This window comes from Eleutherodactylus coqui, chromosome 1 (assembly GCF_035609145.1).
Source record: "Eleutherodactylus coqui strain aEleCoq1 chromosome 1, aEleCoq1.hap1, whole genome shotgun sequence".
Lineage (NCBI taxonomy): Eukaryota > Metazoa > Chordata > Amphibia > Anura > Eleutherodactylidae > Eleutherodactylus > Eleutherodactylus coqui.
Window position 1 is genome coordinate 486,057,407 of NC_089837.1, and position 25,006 is coordinate 486,082,412.

Sequence of the window (25,006 nt, forward strand, 5' to 3'; positions counted from 1 at the left end):
GCGTGCGGATTTCCGCCACTGAAAGTTTGCATAGAAGTGCATTACAATACGCACTCCTATGCAGACGGCCACGGTTTGGCCGCGCGAAATCTCGCACGGCAAACAAACCGCGACATGTCCTAATTTTGTGCGGGGCACGCACTCACCCGGCCGCCGCCGCCGGCTGCGCCGCAGCCGACACATGAAAGAGCTGGGCCGCCAGGCGCGGGAGAGTACGCGCTCGTCCCTGCAGGCTCTCGAGTCGGGTCCCGCGGCGAGAATTCTCGCTGCCGGATCCGACCCGCTCGTGTGCAGGCGGCCTTAATGCGTTGTGCGAATGAACTTGTTGCTTTGAATGGAGTCCTCTCTTCCAGCAACACTGTGAATGCTCTGATTTCTCCTTCTGTTATAGAACTTGACCTAAAACAGTTTTTGATTACGATGTTTTTCCACCCAAAACCTTCCTTATTTTTAAGATCCTTAGAATTTTTTTTTTTTTTTTTAATCTAATCTGAAACAAGATTTAAGGTGTTTTTCACACATCGCTACAGATTTTGTTCCGCAGCAAATTGGCGATGTGTAAACGCACCCTCATAGAGTAACAACATTTTATGTCAGCAGCTCTTAATGGGTGTTTATTATTGAGTGAGACTTTTTTTTTTTTTTTTTTTTTAAAAACAACCTCAGATAACAATGTAGCACTAACCAAAATCTTCCCTTCACTTTCCCACAGAAATGGAAGAGTTTGAACAAGAGACGGCGAAAAAGGAGTCCGATCATCCAACAGAAAGGTATGGTTAGGTTGTGTTTTTTTTTTTATTTTTTTGTTTGTTTTTTTTTTTTTCAATTAAGATTGGGAAGCTGTTGTCCTTGCAAAGTTGGTGTGTACAGAGCCTTCTGAAAAGTTATGCTGTGTGGGTGCGCCAACTTTACAGGGACACGGTGCTAGAACTGGGTACTCGGTGAGTATGAAATGCAGCTCCCTGGACTCCCATTTCTTCCCTTTTTTTTTTTTTTTTTTTTTTTTTTGAGTCCTACAGTATAGCTTATGAGTGAGAATGGGTTCATTTTCAAGTACTGGGGATTTTTAGTAATGAGTTTAATAACTACCTTGCATGTCTAAATGTGTTTTCAAGAACTGAACCCTTGGTCTCAAACACTGCTGAACAGACTGCCATGAATCTGTACCGAGCCTTCCGGAAGCAATGGACTGGTGTTGCTAAAGATGAGCAGCTTGCTGCAAGAGCAACCATAGATGCCGTAAGTTTCAGGAGTTAAGTTTATGGTTAGAGTTGTGACACTTCTAGCTGTTCAGCTAACTGCCATATAAAGCAAAGTGGTTTTGTGTTCTCTCCCCCGCCTCCATTCTGTCCCTGAGGCTGCACAGTATTCCTTTCTCTGCAGGGCATTCCCAAACAAGCCTTTTTATCTAGCATGCATCTCTGCTATGGTCCCTCTTACACAGGGTGAGCTGTCGGACAAACTATGCCTGGCAGCTCATCCCAGTGGTGCTCGCTCCTGTGCTGTTACTCGCTTTTGTGTATCACTGGCATCGCTCAAAGTGCTGCCAGAATAGAGGCGCAGCGGGCCGGGGAGCATTCTTCCCTTACCCACCTCCATTCACAGTAGGCAGACAGTAGTTCAAAAGTGAACTGCTGTTAACCCATCATTGTGTCATTTGATATCTGCATGCAGAAAATGAATGACTGAACAACTTTCGTTGAGTCGCTGCATGCATTTACAGGGGACTATTATCAGTCAAATTCCCGTGGGAGTTGAAGAATCATTCCATGTAAAAGGGCTTTAACCTCTTCCCGCCCATGACATAAGATTACGTCATCGGAGCAGGGTACTTCACGCTAAGTGACGTACCCTTACGTCATGGGGATAGCGCGAGATCATAAATCTGGCGCTATCCTACAGCGGGAGCCGGCTGTCAGCGATAGCCGGCGTCCCGCTGCGACGCTGGGGGCATCAGAGTTGCGCCCACCCGCCGTTAACCTCTTCCCTGCCGCAATCTAAGTAGATCGTGGCAGGGGAAAAGTTCACAGAGGGAGCGCGCTCCCTCTGACAAACAGCCGGCTCTTGCGATAACCTTGCGAGAGCCCGGCTGGTTGCTCTGGCAACAGGACGCCGGATACCAGTGTTCTGTATTGACATAGCCTAAGATTGCTGTAATAAGTGATAAGGTATGGCAGGACAGTAGCCCTGCCATGCCTTATCGCAGAGATCTGGAGTGCAGTGGTGAAAGTCCCTCAGAGGGACACAGATGTTGTAAAAAAAAAAATAAAGATCAAAAAATAAAAATGTAAAAAAAAGTTAAACCCTTTTTTAATGCTTTTTCTTATATTGGCATAAAAGAATTTTAAAAAAAATCCCACATTTGGTATTGACGCATACAATACATTGAACATGCTTTTTATCCTGCACGGCAAAAAACGTTTAAAAAAAACGCTAAACTGAGACAAAATGCAATAAAAAAAAAAACACTAAGTGATACAAATATGTACTCAAAAATGGTACCAATAAACTACAGCTCATCTCTCAAAAAATAAGCCCTCAGAGCGTTGTCCATAGAAAAATAAAGTTACAGGACTTTGAATGCAGTGAGTTTAGAGAGAAAAATGATTTCCAAAAAGGGCTTTTATTGTGAAAAAGGGGGAAAAACCTAAAAAAACTTTTGGTATCGTTGTAACCGTACCGACCTGCAGAAAAAATGTTGTCATTTATGCTGCATAATTTAACGCTCTAAAAAAGAGCAAAAATCTATGGCAGAATTGATGTGTTTTCTCTCCCTACAATCATAAAAAAAGTTTTACAATGTAGTCTATGTACCCAAAAAATGGTACCAATAAAAACTACAGCTCGCCACGCAAAAAACAATTTATACGGCCGCGTCGACGGAAAAATAAAAGTTATGGCTGTTGAAAAATGGAGATGAGAAAATACCAAAAATTGTTTGGTCCTCAATGCCAAAATAGGCCAAGTCATTAAGGGGTTAATGTACACTGAATGGCTATTTATTATTTCGGGCTCTTTATATCTCTACGGTTAGGCTCTGGGTGGGACACAAAAATGGTTGTGGTGATACACAGCAATGCTGGACAGCTTTACACAAGGTAGGACACCTGGCTATAAAAACTGAGCAATGTATGTACAGAACCATCTGAGGCTTCCTCCTTACACAATCCTAGATCCCTCTTGGGATTCTATATATACTAGTAATGGTGCTGCGCAGTCTGTTAAAGCCCTTTTACACAGGAAAACTGTTGGGTCATCCCCATCAGTGTGTGCTTTCACACACCAGTGATAGTCACTCAGTGAATGGAGGTGGAGTGGGCAGGGGAACCGTATGTCTGCCCACTTCCATTCACCATGAACAGGCAGTTGTTCATGAAGGACTACCTGTTTATACAAAACGATGCAGCAGCAGACAGCGATTTGATTAAATCTGCATAAAAGATTCGATCAACAACTTGGCCCTGACCATTCTTTCACTGCATGCGTTTCCACCTAATAATTGTGCAAATGGCTCGAGCTAACGAGCTGTTTAGATGATGATCGCGCCATGTTAAAGGGCCTTTAATGGTGCATTCCATTACACGAAAGACACTCACATGTGTTCACAAAACGCTGTGTTCGGAATCGTGGCATTTTACCTTGACTTTGAGTAGCGTTTTGGAACTCGTGTCACCAACTCTTAACTCATTGTGGTGATGTGTGTTAAGTGCTAAAACCCATGAAAATCTAGCAGACCGTGCTCTAAAATAGTGGCATTTAAAAACTCCACATTCATGCGCAGGTTTGCGTAGCCCATCAAAACCAATCGGAGCGTTGTACTGTGGTTAGTGCAGCGTTTGAAACGCCGCGGTAAAGCGCAGGCTGTGTGAGCGGCCTTGGCAGTCTAGATGTATGAAGTGTAGCATTAACGATTACGCTTTTGTCTTGTGTTCTAGCTGTCTTGTAAACACACCGTTCCTGAAGAACTGGAGACCAGTGTGAGTCTGGAAGAGGAGATAAAACTGGTCAAAATCCGGGATGCTGAAGACTGGTCTCCGCTACAGTTCCAGATTATTACCACTGAGCATCCATACGTAAAGTACGTGCGCGGTCCTTATGACTTGTCTTCTTACTTTGATGTTACATGGTATGGATGAATGTAAGAAAATGTGGTTTGAACTAAAGCCCAAAGTAGGTAGGTTTTAATTGATCAGGATTCAGGACTGTAAAGCTGCCCATTGACACTAGATCAGCAGGTCTCGCTACCAGTTTCCTTTCCGGGCTGACAAATTCTTGTGCAATAGCTAGTACTGAGGCCATTAATGGGAGGCCATTAATGTCTGACAGCTACACTCATAATGGTTACTTCTCTAAAACATGTTACTGGGGACTTTTAGCTATCATTAGAATAGGAAGGGGTCATCAATAGTCGATCGTCACTTGAGACCCCAACTGATCAGCTGAGCGGGCGCATACTGTCAGCGCCGCAAATGCATAAAGGGTGGAGTGAAAACCTCAGCAACGACCTCCGTGTAGTGACTGGCCCTTGTAACTGCATACACGACTCTCATTGAAGTCAACGAGAGCCGTGCCTGTAGTTACAAGCGCCGGCTACTAAAAGGAAGTCGGCGCGGAGGCTTCCACTCCAACCTCTGTGTATTTGGAGCAGAATTCTCCGCCAACTTCGCATATAGTGGCCGGCGCTTGTAACTGCATTCACGGCTCCTGTTGACTTCAATGGGAGCCATGCCTGCAGTACAAGTGCTGGCCACTAAACGAACGTCGGTATGGGGGCTTCCACTCAAACCTCTGGTGTTGTGGCGCTGACAGCATGTGCCCGCTCAGCTGATCGGTCAGGATCCCGAGCGATGGACCCCAGCAGATCAACTATTTATGACCTATTCTAACAATAGGTCATCAATAGTATTTCCCTGGAAAACTCCTTTTTAAGGCTTTCTTCACATGGACAAATATCGCTGCAGGCGTTCTGCACCGATATCCCAGCATGAAATCCGCTGTGGCCAAATCTGAATGGTGCAGAGTTGGCCGTCTTTACTTGCAGAACAGCTGTGGAATTTTCAGATCCACTGACATAGTTAAACTGCAGAATCCGCGTGGACCACCCATGCGGATGATCTGCTGTTTAATGTGCCTCTAGGCTATCATTGAGCATCCACAGGTATTTAAATACCTGCAGATGTGTATTTTATTTATTTTTTTCTTACCAGCATGCAGATCACAGCATGCTCCATTTTTATGTGGATCCAGCAAGGATTGGCTTTCATTGAAGTCAATGGAAGCTGTCCCGTCCGCGGCACGCTCACAGCTGATGCTGCAGATGTGCTGTGGAGCCGCAGGAAAGCAGGAGATTTAAAAAAAGAAAATAAGCATGGTGCATGCGCGCCGGCTGGCATGCCGAGCGCATCCACCATGCAGAAGATCCGGCCATGACAGAGGAGACCTACATCGGGACAGGTAAGTAAATGTCGTTTTTTTTTTTTGTTTTTTTTTTTTTTTTTGCCTCATGTCTGCGGGCACGGCAGGAATCCGCTGCGCGATTCCACACTTGGAATCCATGCATGCCCGTGGATAAGGGGCCTAAAGACCAAACCTTTTCCTAGTGACGGCTGGGCACTTTGCACTTGTTGACGACTATTTGGTGACAAACCAGTCATAAGATGCATGAGCACATCCTGCAGAACTGGCACATTTTTTTGTCACCGCTAGTTATGTGTTATCTCCTTCAGCATTCTCTTTCTAAGTAAAGAAGCCACTAGCCAAGCTAAAGCCAGGATAAGATCTAGCTGCAGGTGATACAGGGGAGCGGCTGCAGATAATTGACCTGGTAACGGCGAGTAAACAAGTGTGTTCTAGGAATTCCTTCAACAATGCATTAATCAGCTGTAATTTATATATGGATCACATGGGCTCTCCTACCTACCTGTTAGAGGGTAAAAAGCATCTGCAGAAATGCTAATCACAAGTATCCCCAAATCTGATACAACAGACCATTCTGGGTCCCATGTTGCCTAAGATCACACAAGAGTAGGGTGGATGTCTGCATTCCAAAAGCACAAGGTAATAGTACTGGTTGGATATTCACAGAGCAAGGTTTCAGCCCAACAATAGAGCCTCTTTTTTTTTATTTTTTATTTTTTTCTCTTTGCAAATTTTTCAAGCATGCTTGATAAAGGAAGGTACTGTGTAGTGGTACTTTAAAGGGGTTCTGTCATCTAAAAATAAAAATCTATACTTGCCTATTCCCTCCTCCGTCAGTCGTCTTACCGCATCTGCTCCCCACCAGTCTTCTCCTTGCTCCTCCAGTCCCCTGGGTCACTCGCCACAAGCTGGATGGAATCCTCTTCTGGAGACTAAGCTTATACTGCCAGCATTCTTTCCTGCAGGGCAGTGTACCCAGTCACTAGTGACGTAGCATTCATAGCCTAGCAGGGAGATGCCAAGCTGTTGCTGAGACTGTGCAAGCGCAGTCAGCAATAGATCGGCATTCCTTCCTAGGCAGTGAATGCTGAGTCACTAGTGACGTAACCTGCCGGAAGGAGAATGCAGAGAATGGACGCTCCCTAACAAAAGGATCTGGGGGGACTGGATAAGATGTGCTAAGGCGTCTACCTGGGGAGGAATAGGTAAGTATAGACTTTATATTAAAAAAAAAAAACCCCTTTAATGGTCAACTGTCGGAAGCTTCAGCATTTAAGTTCAGCAGGTGTAAAAATCAAATGGTCAAGCAGTAGTTCAGCTGTGACTAGCTGCCTGTTTGCTTCACCCGCTTCCATTCATCGTGCGATCATCACTCCTATGCAAAAGCACAAGAGCGATTGTCACTGTCGGCTGAAGTGCCCGACATTGGTGCCCGACTGACACAAACTACTGCAGCAATGTCATCTGAGTGAAGCTACCTCTGTTCTCCTCTGGGAAAGATACTACAACTATTCTATCTATGCAATGTCCCACAGAGCCACTATGGCACATATTTCTATGTATGGGCTTTTTTTTTTCCTTCCTATGGTCTCTACAGATGCCTTTTATATTAGACCAGTTTAGGAAAGTTTCAAGGGTGTTTGTGTGATGTACTTTGACCCAGCTGAATATGATGTACTACTGACCTGGTATCAAGGGTTGTAGTTTAAAACGTCCAGATAAGGCCACCTGCACCTGGGCGAGAATCTTCTGAATGGGTCAGACATAAGCTATGTTTTCCTGCATGGCACCCCAATGCTATGCAGGAAACAAACCGCGACATGTTGTATTTCCCTGCGTAATATCACAGCGGTGTGAATGTTGCAGCTTAAAAGGGGCTTATATGGTCCATATACAAATGAAGAATGACTCTGTATTATCCGGGTACTGTTGGTGGCGGTCATGCCTCCTCTAAGGTAAACTCAGCATTTTAACTCTGTCTTTCAGGAGGGATGAAGCTGTAGCATTACAAAAGTACAGATGTCCCGGTTGTGGAACCAAGATAGAGCCAAGTAAGTAAACGGGTATTGTTTCATCAACGGCTGCTCCTGCGTGAAATTAAAGACTAACATCAGGTGGAGGGTAAATGAAATTCTAGATTTAAAACCTCCTACTTAACCCTTTCCAATCCACTGTCTGACCTCCTGAAGACATCATGATTTAAGGCTGTACAGCTCCGATGTTGGAAGACATCCGTCGGGGTTCTCTTACTGTATATTGCCAGCCTCTCTGCTGTCGGAGCCTATCCAATGTGTCACCTCATGCAGTACTGGCTTTAGCCAGCATATAGCGTCGTTGTATAACAGCAGAAAATTGGATTGGAAAGGGTTAAACCGGTTTCACGCAGCCGACAATCTCTCCTGAACTTGGGACGTTGTGAGAGGCACAACTCGTGCGACTATGAACCCTATTGTTTTAAATGGTGTCATATACATGAGTGGCATCTTTTTGAGTTCCGAGGACCGCATTGCCAATCGTTTTCAATGGGACAGTAAAATGCATATAATGACATGTAAGGCGCAGGCAAGTGCGATGCGAGGCTTCCCATTGAAAACAATAGGAAACGCTTGCTGATCCTCTAACTAGCCTGATAGATGTGCCGAAGGTTCACTACTTCACAGAAGTGATGGGAGGCATTTTTTTAAGAAAATGGTGTGAAACCGTGCAATGTCGGGCTGAGTTTCTCACTATCACACTCTCCCTTGTGGGAAGCCTTACTATAGTGTTAAGGCAGCAGAAATGCTCTCGCTCACGACCTGAAGGTTGCGAGTTCAATCCCCACATGGTTCAGGTAGCCGGCTCAAGGTTGACTTCCATCCTTCCGAGGTCGGTAAAATGAGTACCCAGCTTGGTGTGGGGTAATAAACCAATTACTTGAAAGCACTATGGCATAAGTTGGCGCTATACAAATAAGATTTGATGCAGAATATCTGTAGTGTGGAACTTATCAGGTGCCATTGATATCATGGTGTTTGCACTGTGACCAGTTCACGTGGCCTCAGATGACTTTCCTGGAAATGTGCTGACTTCATTCATGCAGTATTGTGTTGTCTCTGGAATGAAGATAATTGTCTTGTGTATGAACTAAAGCTATGCAAATTGTCTTTTGCGCAGAGTACACCAGCCGACTCCGGTATTGTGATTACCTAGGGAAGTATTTCTGCAATTGCTGCCACTATCTCACGGGGAGCCCCATTCCAGGCCGCATTTTCACAAGTTGGAATTTCGGCAAATACTGCGTCAGCAACTTCTCTAAAAACCTTGTAGATATTATATGGGGCAGCCGTTTGTTCAATTTGCTGAGCGTAAGCCCAACTCTGTACAAAAAAGTCAAGGATCTGCAGCGTGTCAAAGTGAGTAATTTCTTTGTACTTGTGGTAGATATATTTCTTACCTGGTAAAGTGCTGTTTGTTCCACATACCCTGTTTCCCTGAAAATAAGACATGGCATGATTTTCCAGAATTTTTGAGGATGCAAAATGATTTTTCAGGTTTTTTGAGTGCTTGAAATATAAGCCCTACTCCAAAATTAAGCCCTGCTAACAGTTAATTAAAAAAGTCAATTTAAATAGTGTCCAGCCAGCTATAAATGTAAAAAAGTTAAACCTTTTTGAACAAAAATTTATATGACACTGTCTTATTTTTGGGGAAACACTGTATATGGCAATGTGTAATCTACAGCACGTATAGAATATAGTAGGGGGAATACTTACACTCTTAGTAGTGTTCTGGTAAGGAGCTTCTGTCACCACCACATCGTATATTATACTGATGAGTTTACGTGCCAATGTACAAGCCATTATTGTACAAGTAGATACTTCCTACTATACAATTTTTTGAAAGGGGTTCTGTCAACAGTCTGAAGCTTCACGGGCAGTGCTGACCCACCCAGGACAGGGATGCTTGTTGCCCCAGTGGATGTTTTATTGTGAAATGCTGCAGTACTTCAGAATAAGTCCACTTTGAGTCACAGAGGCGGGGCGTACTGCCTCTTCCCACCCACATGCAGAGATGGTGCTCTTCCTATGCAAAATCAGGGAGAGAACTGTCACTCTGCATGCCGTGGGCAGGGAGGCTGGTGCGGCCTGCCTCGTGACTCGAAGCTCATGGTTCAGGCAGCATGAACCTGATGACAGAATCCCTTTTTAAACCGGGTTAGTTCTATTTTGTTATACCTCTACTGGGTTCAGATTTTTAAGACTTCTGTAATTGGATGAGTTAATTTATGTCAAAAGCTTAAAGGGGTTGTCCTTAGCCTTACTTACCCCCTCCGGTGTTGGCGTCCCCGTCTCCATGGCGCCGACCGAAGCCTTCTGCCTGGATTAGACGCGCTTGCGCAGTCTGCCCTCTTCTGTCCGGCTCCGGCGTGCTCGTGCCACAGAGGTCTTCTGTGCATGCGCAGAAGACCTGTGCCGCACGAGCACGCCGGAGTGGCCCCTTCAGCGGGACAAAAGAAGCAGACTGCGCAAGTGCGTCTAATCCAGGCAGAAGGCTTCGGTCGGCGCCATGGAGACGGGGACGCCAAACACCGGAGGGGGTAAGTATATAACTTCTGTATGGCCAATATTTAATGCACGATGTATATTACAAAGTGCATTTATATGGCCATACAGAAGAGCTTAACCCCACTTGCTTTCGCAGGACAACCCCTTTAAGTAAGTCTTTACTTGTATGGACACTTTTTTTTTTTTTGCTTCGTTTTACATATGCAAACTATGCTTGTAATAGTTGTAAAAGGCTGAGAGGCATGAATTAAAGTATCAAGGGCATAAATGTCCAGAACGCATGCCATAGACTGCCAATTTCTTAAAAACCTATTATGTCTGAATGGCATTTAACAGTAGATCTACCTAATGGGTTCCAAAACAGGAGCTCTGAAAACCCCTGCATGGGGTCGTGCTGCCACTCCACTTTCACCAAACCTTCTAGGGAGGTTTCTGTTAACTTTTTTTGGGGGGGGAATTCTTGAGATTCCAAGGGTTGGTCTGTCATTTAGTCCTGTTTAAACCTTTTATCTTTATGGCCATATATACATTCCATCCGTTGCAAGCCTAACACACCTTACAGAATCTCTTTTCCCTTGTAGTCGAGGCTCTCGGGCTCCTCCTATACAGACTTTTGCTGTTTTGATGCATCTTACAGATGTTCACTGTTGGTGACACTGTAGATGTCCAGTTGGTTGTCCAATTCTGCGCAGATGCGTCCCAGCATATCCATTATCAATTCCACTGCGGTGGAGATATTTGGATGGATTTACTAGTCAAAAGTACAACAACTTTCTGGTGCAAATTGCACCACAAGACTACCTTTATTTTATTTTTCCCAACTTTGCTGTAATTTTTGGTGTAAACTAAGTTAACTAATAGGTTGTCTAGACTAGTCAGGCTGAACACTTCAAAAGGCCTATCATTCAGTAAAGCTGCTTTTTGAACTGTTTAACTTTTAGACAGTATTGGTAAAGAAGTCCCAACATGTGATAGGTTGTCTATTGTCAACAGCACTCACATGTTTTTAATGCACCTAAAGGTCCATTTAGATGGAGGAATGCCAGGCAAACTATGCCTGACACTTGTCCATGTGTTCTCGCTCCCGTACTGTGCTAGTATTGCTGGCTTGCTTACGGAGCGGCCAGTAGAGGGAGGGGCGGATGCAGGAGATTGCTCTCCTCGCTCTCCCACGCCCCTCTCCATTGACTTAGCATAGCAGCTGTTCAGTACTGAACAGCTGCTATTTACACTAAGTGATCATCGCTCATTGTTATGCAGCATGGAGGGGAGGAAGTCCATGTTTTGTGTCCTTGCCGTAATTGCGTACTTGACTTCCAGCCTCTCCTCTTCCACATCTATGTAGGATCAAAGGTCTAAGATCTACATTGTCTGTTCCTGGGGTAATGCTGCATGTAGTGGGGCAAACTTACTATTCTAAACACTAGGTTTCTGGCGCAAATTTTGCCGGAAGACTTTCTCGTGCTTTTTAAGACGCATCGATCAGGTGTTCGCTTTTTTTTCTTTTCTGATTCTCCCAGAAAACTGGCTTCATAAAAAAGGCGTGTCCTAAACCAAATTTGGGCTGGAAAGTAGGCCAACAACTAGTAATATGAACTTGGACTAGACTGTCACGGCGCGCCCCAAGACCCCATACTTACCAGCGGATCCAGCGTCCTCGCTCCCGCATGACTCTTCCCCGTCCACCGCCGGCCGCGTCATGTGACCCACCGGCCGCGTACACCCGCAGCAAATGGAGCATGCCGCGGGTGAGGACGGGAGATTTCACGGTCGTGAGCATTGTGCTATTAGGTTCAATAGAACCTAATAGCTGCGGGCAATGCAGCAGATTTCCGCCGCGAATTACGCGTCGGAAATCTGTTTGTGGGAAGGAGGCCTAAGGCACGTTTTACATTACTGACTAAAACTTAGACAGGGCAAGCTAAAACTGTTTTAAAATACTACAGATTTATCACAGCTGGGTGGTAAATCTGTCACATTTTAAGACTGTAGTTTGTCTTTACTGCCAATTTAGTTAACTTGGTTTATGCCAAAAAATTGCAGCAGTTTAGGCCATGTCCTTTCAGAAAAGCTGAAAAAATGTGTCTAAGCACAAACGTTGCGCAGAGTACGTAAACCATTTTTTATGGTGCGATTTGCGCTAGAAAACTATGTTGAGCAGTAAATCGGCTCCATTGCCTTTGCACTGTCTTTTAGATATATTAGCAAGTGTGTGCACTTATTCAATGCAGCTCGACTACACGAGCCTTGTTGTATAGCTGTGATCTGTTTCTTAGGGAAGTTTAGTTATGGGAGAGGGGTTCTGTGGTTTCAGTCTATATTTCAGCATGCCTACTGCTGACATATCTTTTATTGCCACAGGCTGCATTTATAAAGCATTGCTTTTAGGAAAGAATATTTATCTAGATGCAGAGCATGGACGTCGCTATACATAAGCTATGCTGCTTTTTTATAACTCTTCTGGCCCTACTTGGTATCGTGCCTCTAGAGGTGCTCGTGGCATAGATGACCCGTGTGAACAGAACCAAATTCATTAGGGAAAGTATTGCAGCAAACTGTTCTGTATCAAATGAAGGTAATTGTGAAGTTGGACTTTTAGGGTAAGTTCCCACATAGTGGAAAATGTTGCAGACTGTCTGCAATGGACATACCGTGCCAAATTCTGCATCACCACTGCAATGGAGAACCTGTCAAAATCTGCGCCGTAGGTATGGTTTTTGTTGCGGCTCTGCAGCAGACTTCACACTTCTGCAACATTTTCTATTACATGGGGACATACATGGGGACATAACCTAAGTCACACTAAAGTTCCGGCGGAGAAGGGGGTAACTATCACACTTTCTGACGTATACAAGAAAGGGGGACACTAATGAGATCAGCCATGGCTGTACTGAAAGTAAGGTGGTGGGACTTGATGCTAGTGGCACTACAATCTGTTCTGCAATGTAGCAGAACTTGGCACTACGAAGTAGGCATTTATAGAATTTTGTAGTAATGCATTTTTTTTTTCCTTTTCAGGAAGTGCAGCAACAGCTCATTCACATCAGGAAACTGATTATGACTTGCCGTTTTTCGCATGAGTAAGTGTCCAGTGTTAGGTTTATAAGATACGGAGTCATAAGTTGGCTTTCTCTGTCCTGAAACCCTAGTACCTTTTTCCCCTCTGAAAATAAGACTGGGTCTTGTATTTGCTCCAATGATTTCACTTTTTCCACATATAGCTGTCTAGACACACTTTAAATTTCCTTTTTTTAAATTAACTGACGGTCTTAATTTTGAAGTAGGGCTTATATTTCAGACATCCTCAATCATTCTGCATCCTGAAAAATCATGTTAGGGCTTATTTTTGAGGTAGTTATATTTAGGGAAACGGGGTACTTGTAAATGTAATGTGTGGCTGGCTGATACAGGAGTAGGGAATCTAAATAAGATGAAGGCTGACCAGTCCCCATTGTCATTAAAGGACCTTTCGGGTAAATAATTGTGAAACGTGTTTTCGACAGATTGCTCACATATTTTGGAGGTTGTCGGTATATTGTAGCTTACTTCCATGCACTGCAGCCTTCTATCTAATACTTATCAGGTACCGTCTTAATCGTGAGATTTTTATTTATTTTTTGGTATTTACTCTCCAATCCCATGATTAGCTAGGAGGCTATACCATTTCTGCCTGCTGGAGGTGAGGCATTTAATAACCAAATTCTATATTCCCTTAAATCAGCTCCAAACCATACGTATACAGTCAGGAGGCTTAGCTCTGATCTTCCCTACTACAGTTTCCCCGAAAGTAGGTTCTCCGCGATAGTAAGACCTACTGTATTTTTGGGGGAGGCTTGAAATATAAGGCCTCCCCTCAAAATAAGACCTACCCAACATGCTGCCTTCAAGTGTCTGCATTTATTCTTTTGGGTGAGGGAGACCAGTAAGTGTTTACTAAGACAGACCTCTAAGGGGTGCTGACATGTCCACTTTGAAAGTGACGTGAATTTTTTTATATTTCCTTCGGCTTGATCTAAACTAGGAGTGATGCACACGTCCCTGTAGTCTACCTAAGCCAGGCCACAAATGAGGATGTAGTCTGTGGTTTGTGACGTTCCCAACTTCAGAGAGGAACCTGTTCTGATTCAGTCAGCAAATCTTTAAAGACATTAACCCATTCATCACCAGAGGGCATTGATGCACCTGCATCTACATTAACCTTCTGCAGTTCTGGTATTCCCACTTTCAAAAAAATCATAACTATATATTTTCAGGTGGCCAAAGTGTTAAATACCATTGTTAGTCGCTTGTCATTCTGTGTAAATACACTCTGCTCAGCGCTTCCCATGGAAGGGTGGAAGCGCTGAGCAAGCAGTGGATGATCTGTCAGTTGGAATGCTCTGCACGAATGACCACCTTTAGTGGTGGTGATGGCGCTCGTGCCGTCGGCCAATGTATTTTGTTTTGTGTTAAGCCTTTTTAGAATTTTTTTTAACTTATTTTTTTGGGGGTGGTTTATGGCATTCGTGGTGCAGTAAAAATGACACACACGCCTTTATACTGTGGGTCAATATGACTACAGTGATGCCAAACTTTTATATAGTGCATTGTTTTGTGTTTTTTTTTTTTTTTTTTCTTTCCAACCTTGGAGAATGACCAACAAAAGGCAACATTGCCGCTGCATTTTTTTTCCCTCTCTTTTGGGACTGTTTATCATGCAGAATTATGTGATTTTGCTAAACTAAGCCTTTTAGGAATGGAGCGATACCAATTTTTAGTTTGGCTCCCAAGCCCGCTATGTGCAGTTAGGATGTAAGTAGTCGTATGTGTCACGAAGGGGTTAAGTTGACAATTTCTCTGTAGAGTGTAATGCAAGTCCTCATCCTGTGACTGCTCTATGGAAGGTGGAGGGAAAGGATTGTGTGAGAAACTGGCTCCATGAGAGATAATATGGCTTAGAAGGACCGGTCGCCAGAGGGCGTAACTTGAAATTTCTGGGCCCCGCTACAAAACCTGTAACAGGGCCCCCAACTCTATAATGCTTTATTCCTAGTACTGGGCTCCCTAGATGGAGGAGAGGCATTATGGGCCCCCTAAGGCTTCTGGGCCCGGGTGCAACTGCATCCCCTATAGTTACGCCTCTGCCTTCTTGCAAGATAAGTGACAACACTTGTAGTTAGGAGCCGTCTGTTTCTCTTATAAACCTTTGGGCTCTTCTCATATGCTGTTAGTTTCCAGCAATGATACCGTCCTCCGCAGAGAACTGCGTGGGAACAGAAACCAGGACCATAGGGTAGCATATAAGACCGAGGCCTGTAGTTGCATCCTGGTTTCTGTCTGCATGGAGGGCAGATCCAGCGCTTTTTCATAAAACCGGTTAAGAGCCTTATTAGCTTGACTTGTGTAACAGAGGGCTCAGTGATTCCAGTAGTTTCCATCCATGGTCACTTTTCCAGGTCATCAATAGGGAACCTGCTCTTAAAAGAGGAATCTGGCATTAAACCTCAGAACTATAAATGACTTGTTTAATCAGATCTAAGGCTAGGAGAGCTATGCTTATTTCAGAATTTTCAGTGTATTTGTCATCCCTTGAAGTGAAAATGTTCCCCTTTTTTTTCAGTTTTTGCTTCCCTTTTTATAAAGACTTAGATGGAAACTAAAAGGATTCTTGCATAGAAACCAGAACAGTGTATAATGTCACTTACTTTATTAAAGGGCCACTTCAGTGATCTGGAGGTCTCTTTTGTGTGTTCTAGTCACTTCCTAGAACTGCAGCCCCCTGTCTGATGCTTGTTAGACACCATCTTGAAAGAGCAGGTTAAGGCCGCCTGCAGACGGCGAGTCGGACCCGGCAGCAAGAATTCTCGCCGCGGGACCCGACCCGAGCACTTGCAGAGAGCGGCACGTACTCGCCCGTGCCTCGCAGCTCCGAATCTTTCATGTGCCAGCTGGCGCATGTGCAGACCGGAGCCGGCGGTGGGTGAGTGACCTTTCTGTGCGGGGCTCTGCAAGCCCTGCACAGAAATAGAACATGCCGCGGTTTGTCTGCTGCGCGAGATTTCGCCGACCAAACCACGGCCGTCTGCATAGGATTGCGTTCGTTAATGCAATCCTATGCAGGCTTCCAGCGGCAGAAATCCCGCCGCGAAATTTCCTCCCATCTGCAGGCGGTCTAAAAAGAGTAATTATTGGGCACTTTACTGCTGTACTATCTGAAAATGAAAGTTTATTATTTTTCAATCAATCCCACTGCATTAGCTGAGGCTGTACACTTTTTTTTTTTTTTTATTTTTTTATTTTGCCTACAAGGTAGAAAGTTTAATTATAACCAACTTCCATATTCACCTATATAAAATACCGACCATAAGTATACAGCCAGGAGGGTGAGCTGTGATCTCCTCTATTAGAACTGTGATCATCAGGAGTTCCAATGTTTCCCCGCTAAACAAGTTATGGTCTATTCATGTAACAGGATCACATAAAGTGAGAAACTGACTAGAAAATCCATACATGACCCCAAGTAGATCTGAGCTCGTCAGAGCGGAGATCACATGCCCAAAGTAACACCAACTTTTTTTCAATGGCCCTTTAAAGCCGGCTTCACACGAGCGTGACGGGCTCCGCTGCGGAATATTCCGCAGTGAAGCCCGTCACGGCGCCCCCCCAGAGACCCCATACTTACCAGCGGAAGATAGCGTGAAGACGCTTCACCGCCCTCGCGTCATGTGACACGCCCGCCGCGTCACGTGACGCGGCGGGGAAGCGTTTTCACACTATCTTCCGCTGTGTTACAGCGGGAGATAGCGTGAACGGACGGCTTCCATTGACTGCAATGGAAGCCATCAGCGCGTACACCCGCGGCAAATAGAGCATGCTGCGGGTGAGGACGGGAGATTTCACGGTGCGAAATTCCGCGGTGGAATTCCGCATCGTGAGCATTGTGCTATTAGGTTCAATAGAACCTAATAGCAGCGGGCAACGTAGCGGATTTTTGCCGCGAATTTACGCGGCGTAACTCCGTTCGTGGGAAGGAGGCCTAAGCTCTTGGGTTAGAATTATTTTTCTTGCTCCTGTAATCACTGTTCTGCAAGTTCTGAACACTTGTTGCTGGACACAACTTAAACGCTGGCCATAAAAAACAGGTAGTTGATCTACTGATGCCTAAGAACAATGTCTGGGTATAATTCTGGATTGCAGTTAGGGATGGGGGCCTGGTAAAGTGCCCTTAGAAGGTCACTTCATGATCTGGTGCAGGGTTATGACATTTTGGGTTTTTTTCCTACGTTTTATTGAAAACCCCTTTTTGTAGCATTGTAGTACATCAAAAGGCATAACAGATTAACATACAGCTGAGAACATGACAAAGAGGGCAATTCGCCCCAATAACGTAAGTCTTAACATACAGGAAGAGAGGCATATTGCAGGACTAGTAGGGACAGGGATTTCCAAAACCTCAGAGTAGGTATGTGACCTCTCTCCAGAAGCCTTGAATAACTAGACACTCCCAAATCATGTGTCGGTAATCAGCAGTCGGGCAGTTGACTAAGCCTGTAATCTATTACAATACTACCTTCAAAGTGTTCCCTGTTAGAGGTTAAAATGCAGTCAGTTGCACCAAAATGGGTTATTCTGAGATGACGTCTGAGGAAGTGACCTGTGGTAGAGCTACCTTTTTGGTTTTCGGAGAGCTGCCCTTGGGTACTTGTCCTGTTGAAGATCTGGTGTGACTTTGGCCCATCGTGTAATCCTACTGTGTGCAGATTGTCAAGAATTACTGTATAATCTTTCTCTCAACAGAGTTGTAAAGGCCTTTGAAAAGATTCCCTCTCACCTCACTCGGGAGTTACATCTCTTCACTTTGGAGGATTTGTTTCAAGTCAGGCAGAGGACCCTCCTGGCGGATCTCCGTGAGCTCTTGGCTCTGGCTGTGTTCCATGTGGGAGAATGTCAGGTATGGAGATTTTTTTTCTACCTGTCTTAAGGTCCATTTACACAGGCCGAATGTTGGGCAAACAATTCTCGACACTCGTTCCCATGTGTACTCGCTCCCGTGCTGCTGCACAAGAGGGAGTATCGCTGGCTCTCTGACAGAGCGGCTATCAGGGGCGGCTGCAGGAGATTTATCTTCTCGCTCTCCCCTGCCCCCTTTCATTGACTTAACATAGCAGCCGTTGAGTACTGAACGGCTGCTGTTTACAATGAACGGTCGTAGTTCAGGATTTTATGCAGCCTAAAGGATGGACAATGATTGTTCAGTACTGAACAGCTGCTGTGTTAGGTGGATAGAGAGGGGCGGGTGAGGGCAAGGAAAGAAATCTCCTCCAGCCACCCCACCCCCTGCTGGCCGCTCTTGACTATTGTCACTGTCTGGTCTAATTTTATAACCTATGAGTAAGTTGGACAATTGTACTTCCCTTTTATCTTCCAAATGGAGAACTGAGTAGAACATCCTTTTGTTTGACTCAAAGGGTATTTTTAGATTTATGGTGTAAAGTATGTCAGAGTTGGTTTGTGCACTTCATTTTGCATTTAACAGAGGTTTGCATTTAACCCCTTAACTCCACTAGGCCTAAGTGTACGTCCTGGCTGCAGGGTATTAACGCAGCAGGATGTACACTTACGCCCTGTGGACAGCATGAAATCAAGAGATCCTGCGCCATCCGGTAGCGGGAGCCAGCTGTTGCTGATAAAAGTGACTTAAAAAAAACATAACTACAGCTTGTCACGCAAAAAACAAGCCCTCACAGAGCACCGTCCATGGAAAAATAAGTTATAGGATGTAGAATGCAGCAATTTAGAAAAATTTACAAAAAATCTTTGAGGGGAAAAACCTAAAATATAAGAATTTTGGTATTGTACCAACCTGTAGAAAAAATGCAATGTCATTTATGCTGCATGATTAACACTGTAAAAAAAATTTTGTGTCAAAATTGATGGGTTTTCTTTCTCTTCCATAAAAAGTCAAATTGTTGCGTCCTTATGCCCAAAATAGGCCATGTCCTTAAGGGGTTAAACAAAAAAAACCTAGAAGATGCATTAATTTCATTGTTACGTTCAAGAAAACCCTGTCTGGAGGAAACCTAAGTCAGGCTTACCCCATAGTGCAATTGCAAGGTAATAATGGGTTCCCAAGGTAGCTGGAAGCCTGAATAACAAGCCTCCTGTCTGATAGGCAGCGTTAGTAGAATGCACTACATAAGACTGCCATCTAAGCCTGTGACAGCTGCCTTTAAGTAATGCAGTGTACCATCCTAGTGATCGAACTATCGCAACTTCAAGACTCCTTGAACGACTAAATAGCGTCAACAGTTGAATGAAGATTAGTATTTATTTATTTATTTTTTTTTAAATCATGCCAAACGAAACCCCCCCACCCCCACCCCAATCCCAGTATTATCGTGAACATATATTTACTGCAGCTGGTGAGTGCTATATAAAGCTTAGAAACAAACATCAGAATTGCCATCTTTTGTTCGCCTCCCAAATAACACAATAAACAATCCAAAAGGCACTTTTTTCCTTTTTATGGAAAGTTGTTTTTTTTTTTTTTCTTTTTCAAACGAACGAGTTTGTGTATTTAGACTTCACCATTATCGCACAGCCATCATGCACTATTTGTTTGCAGTTCACTCACTTTCAAACGACCAGAAAATCCTTGCAGGATCGCTGACTTCTTGTGGAGTGTAGGCACTCAATGCTTCACGTAGAAGGTTAAGCTTTGAGCGAGAAGCCTGCAGTGATCTGCATGAGTGCCATCATCCTAGCGGTGATCTATCACTCTCGTTTAGATAACTCTCTAAATGGGACATTGGCTGGCAGAGAATTGTAACGGTTATCTCACTAAATCTCTACAAGAAGTCCTTTTGGAATCGGCATGGCCTTAGAAGGATTCCATGTAAAGACATTTGTTGTCTTAAACCCAGTGACCCGAGCCACGTCTTGTTTGTCGTACTCATCCTTTTGATATGGAATACTTGGAGTTGCTGGGCGGGTACAAGTCATAAAGCGGCATTCCCTTATCTGCTGAGACAATTGGAACAGACAACAAAACCTGTAGAGTTTTATTGGAGGATGCATTCCAAACCTCATTCGCATGTTTGTACTGTCTCCTGGAACACAATGGAGGCTAAGACTACTGTCTAAGGGAGCTCCTATACCATATGACCCAACGGCCAAACACACGGGGCCCTGTCAGATCTCACAGTGGAATCTAACCCTGTGCCCAGCCGGCGACCCCTGCATACCTCTCCGGATCTGTATTGCGGCCAGCGCACACGCGCAGTACAGATTATGCCGTGTCGTCACTAGGTGATGTGGATTCCGTGACCTTACCGCAATGATTGCAGAAGCGCCAAGGATTGGACAACCTCCATTGTTTTCAGTGGAAGCTGTTCATGCGAAATAGTACATGCTGCGATTTCTGCTCGTGGACATGGCAAACCTGTTTTTTTTTTTTTGTTTTTTTTTTGGTTTTTTCCTTTCCATAGAATGTTTATTGGCAGTATTTGCTGTGGTATACAGAGGCAGATGTCTGCAATGGAAATACGCCCGTGTATTCGGCTTAATGGTGATAAATCGTTCCTGTGCTTTTAAACAGAAACAAATTGTAGCTTATAATGGAGTGTATTATAAACTATCAAATGTAGTGAAATAAACCCTTTGCAATCCAATTTTGGATTCAGGATTTCCTAGGGGGTTTCCTTTCTGCCATTATACAGTGGTGCCATCTGCTGGCTAGAGCCAGTACTGTGGTATTGGACATGCTGGAGAGACTCCTGACAACAGAACGGCCAGTAATATACAGTAAGAATACCCTGCCAGACATCTTCCGAGATCGGAAGCTGTTCAGCCTTCAATCAGAATGTCTTTAACCCTTTCCAATCCACTGTCTGACATCTAAAGACCCCCAGGAAGACAAGTGAAAAACGCAACTCTTCTCCCTTGTGTGCTCACATGTCGCAGATATGCAACAAAATACTATAGACCAGTCCCCCCCCCCCCCCCAACTCCAGTCCTCAGGGCCCCCCAACAGGTCATGTGATCAGGATTTCCTCAGTATTGCACAGGTGATGTCATTATTGTTGGTGCCTCAGACGTTGCCACAGGTGGTCTTGCTATAGGAGATCCTGAAAACCTAACCCGTTGGGTCTATGAGGACTGCAGATGGGAAACACTGCTATATGCTAAAGTGTTCATAGATCATGCCATAATGGTCTAGAAATTAGGAGGTTACCAAGCTGAGTCCTATCATGCAGGAAATGGAAGGGTCGAACGCCCCCCACATGTGCATATACAGAGCAGCAGTGAAGTAATGTAACCACTGTTGGTTACATTTTAGCTGGCTGAGGCTATTAGTGGCTACATTTTAGCTCAGGGCTTTACTGCTACTTATTAGTTTAATAGCCTAGTGTGACCCGGGCAGTTGACGGATATGCTTCACTAGTAAGGGCTCGTTCACACCTGCATTTGCCATTGAAACCAAAGAGGGCCAATTGGAACTCTTCTTTCTGTTAGCATTCTGTTTTTCTGCATCAAAAATTGGACGCCCAAACCTGAGTTCAAACAAATGCAGGTGTGAACGAGCCCTAAAATACTTGCTTTACTGCAGTGTGTTCACTGATTGGCTGTCTAGTAGCACCTCTGTGCTGTGCGGTACTACAGGTTCTGTACTGCTCTTTACCTGCTAGGCTCCTTTTGCACACCAGGGGGCAGTGACTTTTTTAGGTTTCTAATACTTTGTAAAGGAGAAGAGCTTCTTCAAGGTCCTTTACATAGACAGTGACTTACAGCCTCCAGCAGCTCTTTCTGCCTTATCTAAATTATGTGCTTAACTTTCTTTAATCTTTGTTACTTTTTTGTTTTGACATTTTGGTGGCTTCAGAACATATTACCAGTTTTCCATATTTAAGTCTTCAATATACAATTATTTTCAGCATATATTATAAGTTTAGGCAATGCGGTACTCTGGCCTCTAGACTAGTGATGAATTGTGCCCCCCGGTGGTTCCTATAACAAATGACATGTAGTTTTAAACTGTATCTCTTTGTACCGGGTTAGACCATATAGACTGTAACATCCTCAATGGAAAAAATGATCAACTCCGGTTACATGACAAGGTTCTTATTTTACTTGCAGTTGTGCCAGGCCAAGGGATTTTTCTGTGAATTTTGCCAACATTCCAAAGTGATCTTTCCATTCCAGATTGAAATCGTCAGAAGATGTGAAGGTATGTGTCTTGTATGGGTGCCCTCTTGCATATTGCTGCAGGCTTATTTGGAAGCCGTATAAATGTAGTCATGATATATTTTTGAAACTCTTTGATCTGGTCTTGTAAAATGTAGGGCTACATGCTGGGACAAGAGTTGGGGTATCCTACATCTCCCCCTTCTGTTAACGGACTCTGATTTGAATCTGTGGATTGTATTGTCCCAGCTGATGCAGAAAGCCTTTGGGAAGGAGCTTCAAGCTAGTCAATACATGATGCCTACGTATTCCTTTTTAAGCAAGAAGTTGTGCAGTTTTATAATGCTTATAAGCACTTTGTGTAACTTGTATACAAGTATTGGAGGCCTTTTACTAGGCAACAGAGCTCTACATTGTTACTGGTTTGAGGGACGTCAGAACGGCTGAAGTCAGAAGTCCTCTACCACCCACACCCCCCTCCCTGCTTTTGGCTTACCCACTGTCATATCATTATATTACTAGGGTTAAAGCCATATCACTGCTAGTTAAAAGGACTACAGAAAGGGGAAGGAAGTATGATTTTTGAAAGTCACACTGCTGGATTCCCCGAACAGGGGTCCTGTCGGTCCCCACATGATTGACTCAATCATTGCAATTTGAAATAAATTTACCAGTGCTGCCCATATGTCTGAGTACAAACATGCAGCAATCTCTGGGGTGGTGGCACGCATGCACATCCTCCACTCCATTCACAAGAGTTCTATAGAGACCCCTGTTCATGGCATTTGTGGGAGTCTCAGTAGTCGGACCCCTGCTGTTCATAGTTCCATATTCTGAGCATAATTTGGGATTTTAAGTGTCATTTTTTTCTATTACTGTTATAAAGGGGTATATCGTGTATCTTAACCCCTTAATGACCACCCATATGCCTCTTTTCAGCAGTCTGGAATGGGCCTTGTATTCTGAGGTGACACCTTTTTTTCAGTGTTGCATGAGACTATAGACATGGGTCTCCTATGTTGATAGAAGTGAGGACCCGGGTGTTGTCGGACAGCCTGTTTCTAGTGTAACAGTCAGGATCGGAGAAACTGCTAATCGTTGCCATTTTAACCCTTTACATGTAAGGCCATGTGACTGCAGCATGTAAGAGGCTGACAGGGGGAGGGGAAGTGATCACAGGGTCCTAACTGTTTATGCACCCAGTAGCTTGAAGATTACCTCCGGGTCTGCAATTTACTGTGACCTATGAAGCTCATAGAATATGCTATAATACACTGCAATACGTCAATAATATAAAGTCACCCCATAAGATAAATGTAAAAATAAAAAAACATAAGTGAAAATCCCACCTTCTGCAGCAATATCTGAACATGGCATCTAGTTATTTAAAGAGCATCATGAATTTGGTAACTTTGCATATCCTGATTGCAATCGTTAATAAAAAAAAAAACGCAAGCAGGACCAGATGCACAGGGAATAGTGTGTTGGTCTGTGAATGCTGATGTGAATGAGCCCCAAGATTGCCCTTTGCATTCCAGTCTAGGGCACCACGCTTGGACACATTTGCTTTGTGTTTGGTGCTTTAGGTTATGTAATGTTCCCTCTGTTCTCCTAGATTGTAAAGCGTGCTATCACAAGGAATGCTTTAAGACGGGTGACTGTCCAAAATGCTTAAGGATCAAGGCAAGGCAAGCCCGAATGAGTGACTCTCTGTTTACATCAAGTGAAGAAGTGGACCCGAGCCCAACAGCTTGACTGCAGTGTTTTGTTTTGCAGTGTACAAAGCCTATCTAACGGAAGGTAGACTTGGTTTGGTTTTGTTAACTTTAACCTTTATTGAATGTAAGAAAATAAGCAGCATACTGGCTTTAAAGTTTATTTAACTTGTTTTTGGGAGATCTTTTTGCAGATTTTGTGCCTTAAGGGTGTATTTATGTGGTCAATTTTTTTTCGTGCGTGTTTTCTTTTTTTTTTTTTTTACCCTGGGAGATGGAAATAAATCATTTTGGGAAAAGAACCCATCATTTTAAAGTTCCCAAGTAAGTTAGAATTGTAAGTGCATCAATGCAATGCTTTATTCCCCCTCTTAAATCGCATTGCGTTTTCTGCAAGTCTGACATTGGTCCAAGTTTCTAGGCCCAATATGGCACTCGCCTGTGTAAATGCACCTTAGCGGAGAGCACAGTGGTTGCTGGCAATAGGCTGGTGCCAGGGTGCAAGCAAAGTTTGTCCCTTCTTACAAAAAGCAGCAGTAAAAGGGCTTGATGTGTTACCTTTTTTTATATAGTTGTAAGTGTTTTAGTAACTGACATTAAAAATGTGGAGCAACGTGCAATCAACCAATTTTTAGTTTTTTTCCTACCTAAGTACTGTGAAAGTTTTTAACAAGTTTTTATATTTACGGGTTTTTTATACATTTTTTTTTCCTTTTTTAAAACTTGAATTTTTACTGTGAATGAGCAGGAGACTACAGTGTTCATTCAGATGTTTACATGAGTTTTAGGTCATAGCTTTAAGAGAATGTAATACTTGATGATCCTAATAAAATCTGGAATGTTTTTTACTTGATATATTCAGTGTTTTATTTCCAAGATCCTCCATATGAGATGTTCAGTGTTCTCAAGAGGTTACAAGGGGCTGCGATTTTATTTTCTAGTGGAATCCAATATAAAGTACAGATTTGGTACGATATCCAGACAACAATCCCAATGTCTGGAATACAGATGCTGTTGATACATGCAGTATAATTGCAGCTTCACATCAAAGGTTTGTTTTTGGACTGTTGCGCTGTGTGGGAGACCTCAATCTTAGTTTCCAAAAGAAGGAAAAAATGATAAAGTTGGAAAACTCCTTTTTATTTTGGTGCATTGGCAGATGGAATT

The 25,006-nt window shown here is 43.8% G+C and overlaps 1 protein-coding gene across 1 annotated transcript in view; it reads left to right on the forward strand.

Moving 5' to 3' along the window:
* The window catches only part of RUBCNL (rubicon like autophagy enhancer), a 38,444-nt gene extending 13,750 nt beyond the window's left edge, over positions 1–24,694 (forward strand). Inside the window, exons 5-13 of the mRNA XM_066589010.1 lie at positions 713–770; positions 1,116–1,239; positions 3,936–4,078; positions 7,405–7,469; positions 8,572–8,810; positions 12,981–13,042; positions 17,739–17,892; positions 22,077–22,167; positions 23,740–24,694. Coding sequence (XP_066445107.1) covers positions 713–770; positions 1,116–1,239; positions 3,936–4,078; positions 7,405–7,469; positions 8,572–8,810; positions 12,981–13,042; positions 17,739–17,892; positions 22,077–22,167; positions 23,740–23,879 — 1,076 coding nt within the window. The 3' untranslated portion in view covers positions 23,880–24,694. The remainder of the gene's footprint in view (positions 1–712; positions 771–1,115; positions 1,240–3,935; positions 4,079–7,404; positions 7,470–8,571; positions 8,811–12,980; positions 13,043–17,738; positions 17,893–22,076; positions 22,168–23,739) is intronic.
* The last annotated feature ends 312 nt before the right edge of the window (positions 24,695–25,006 follow it).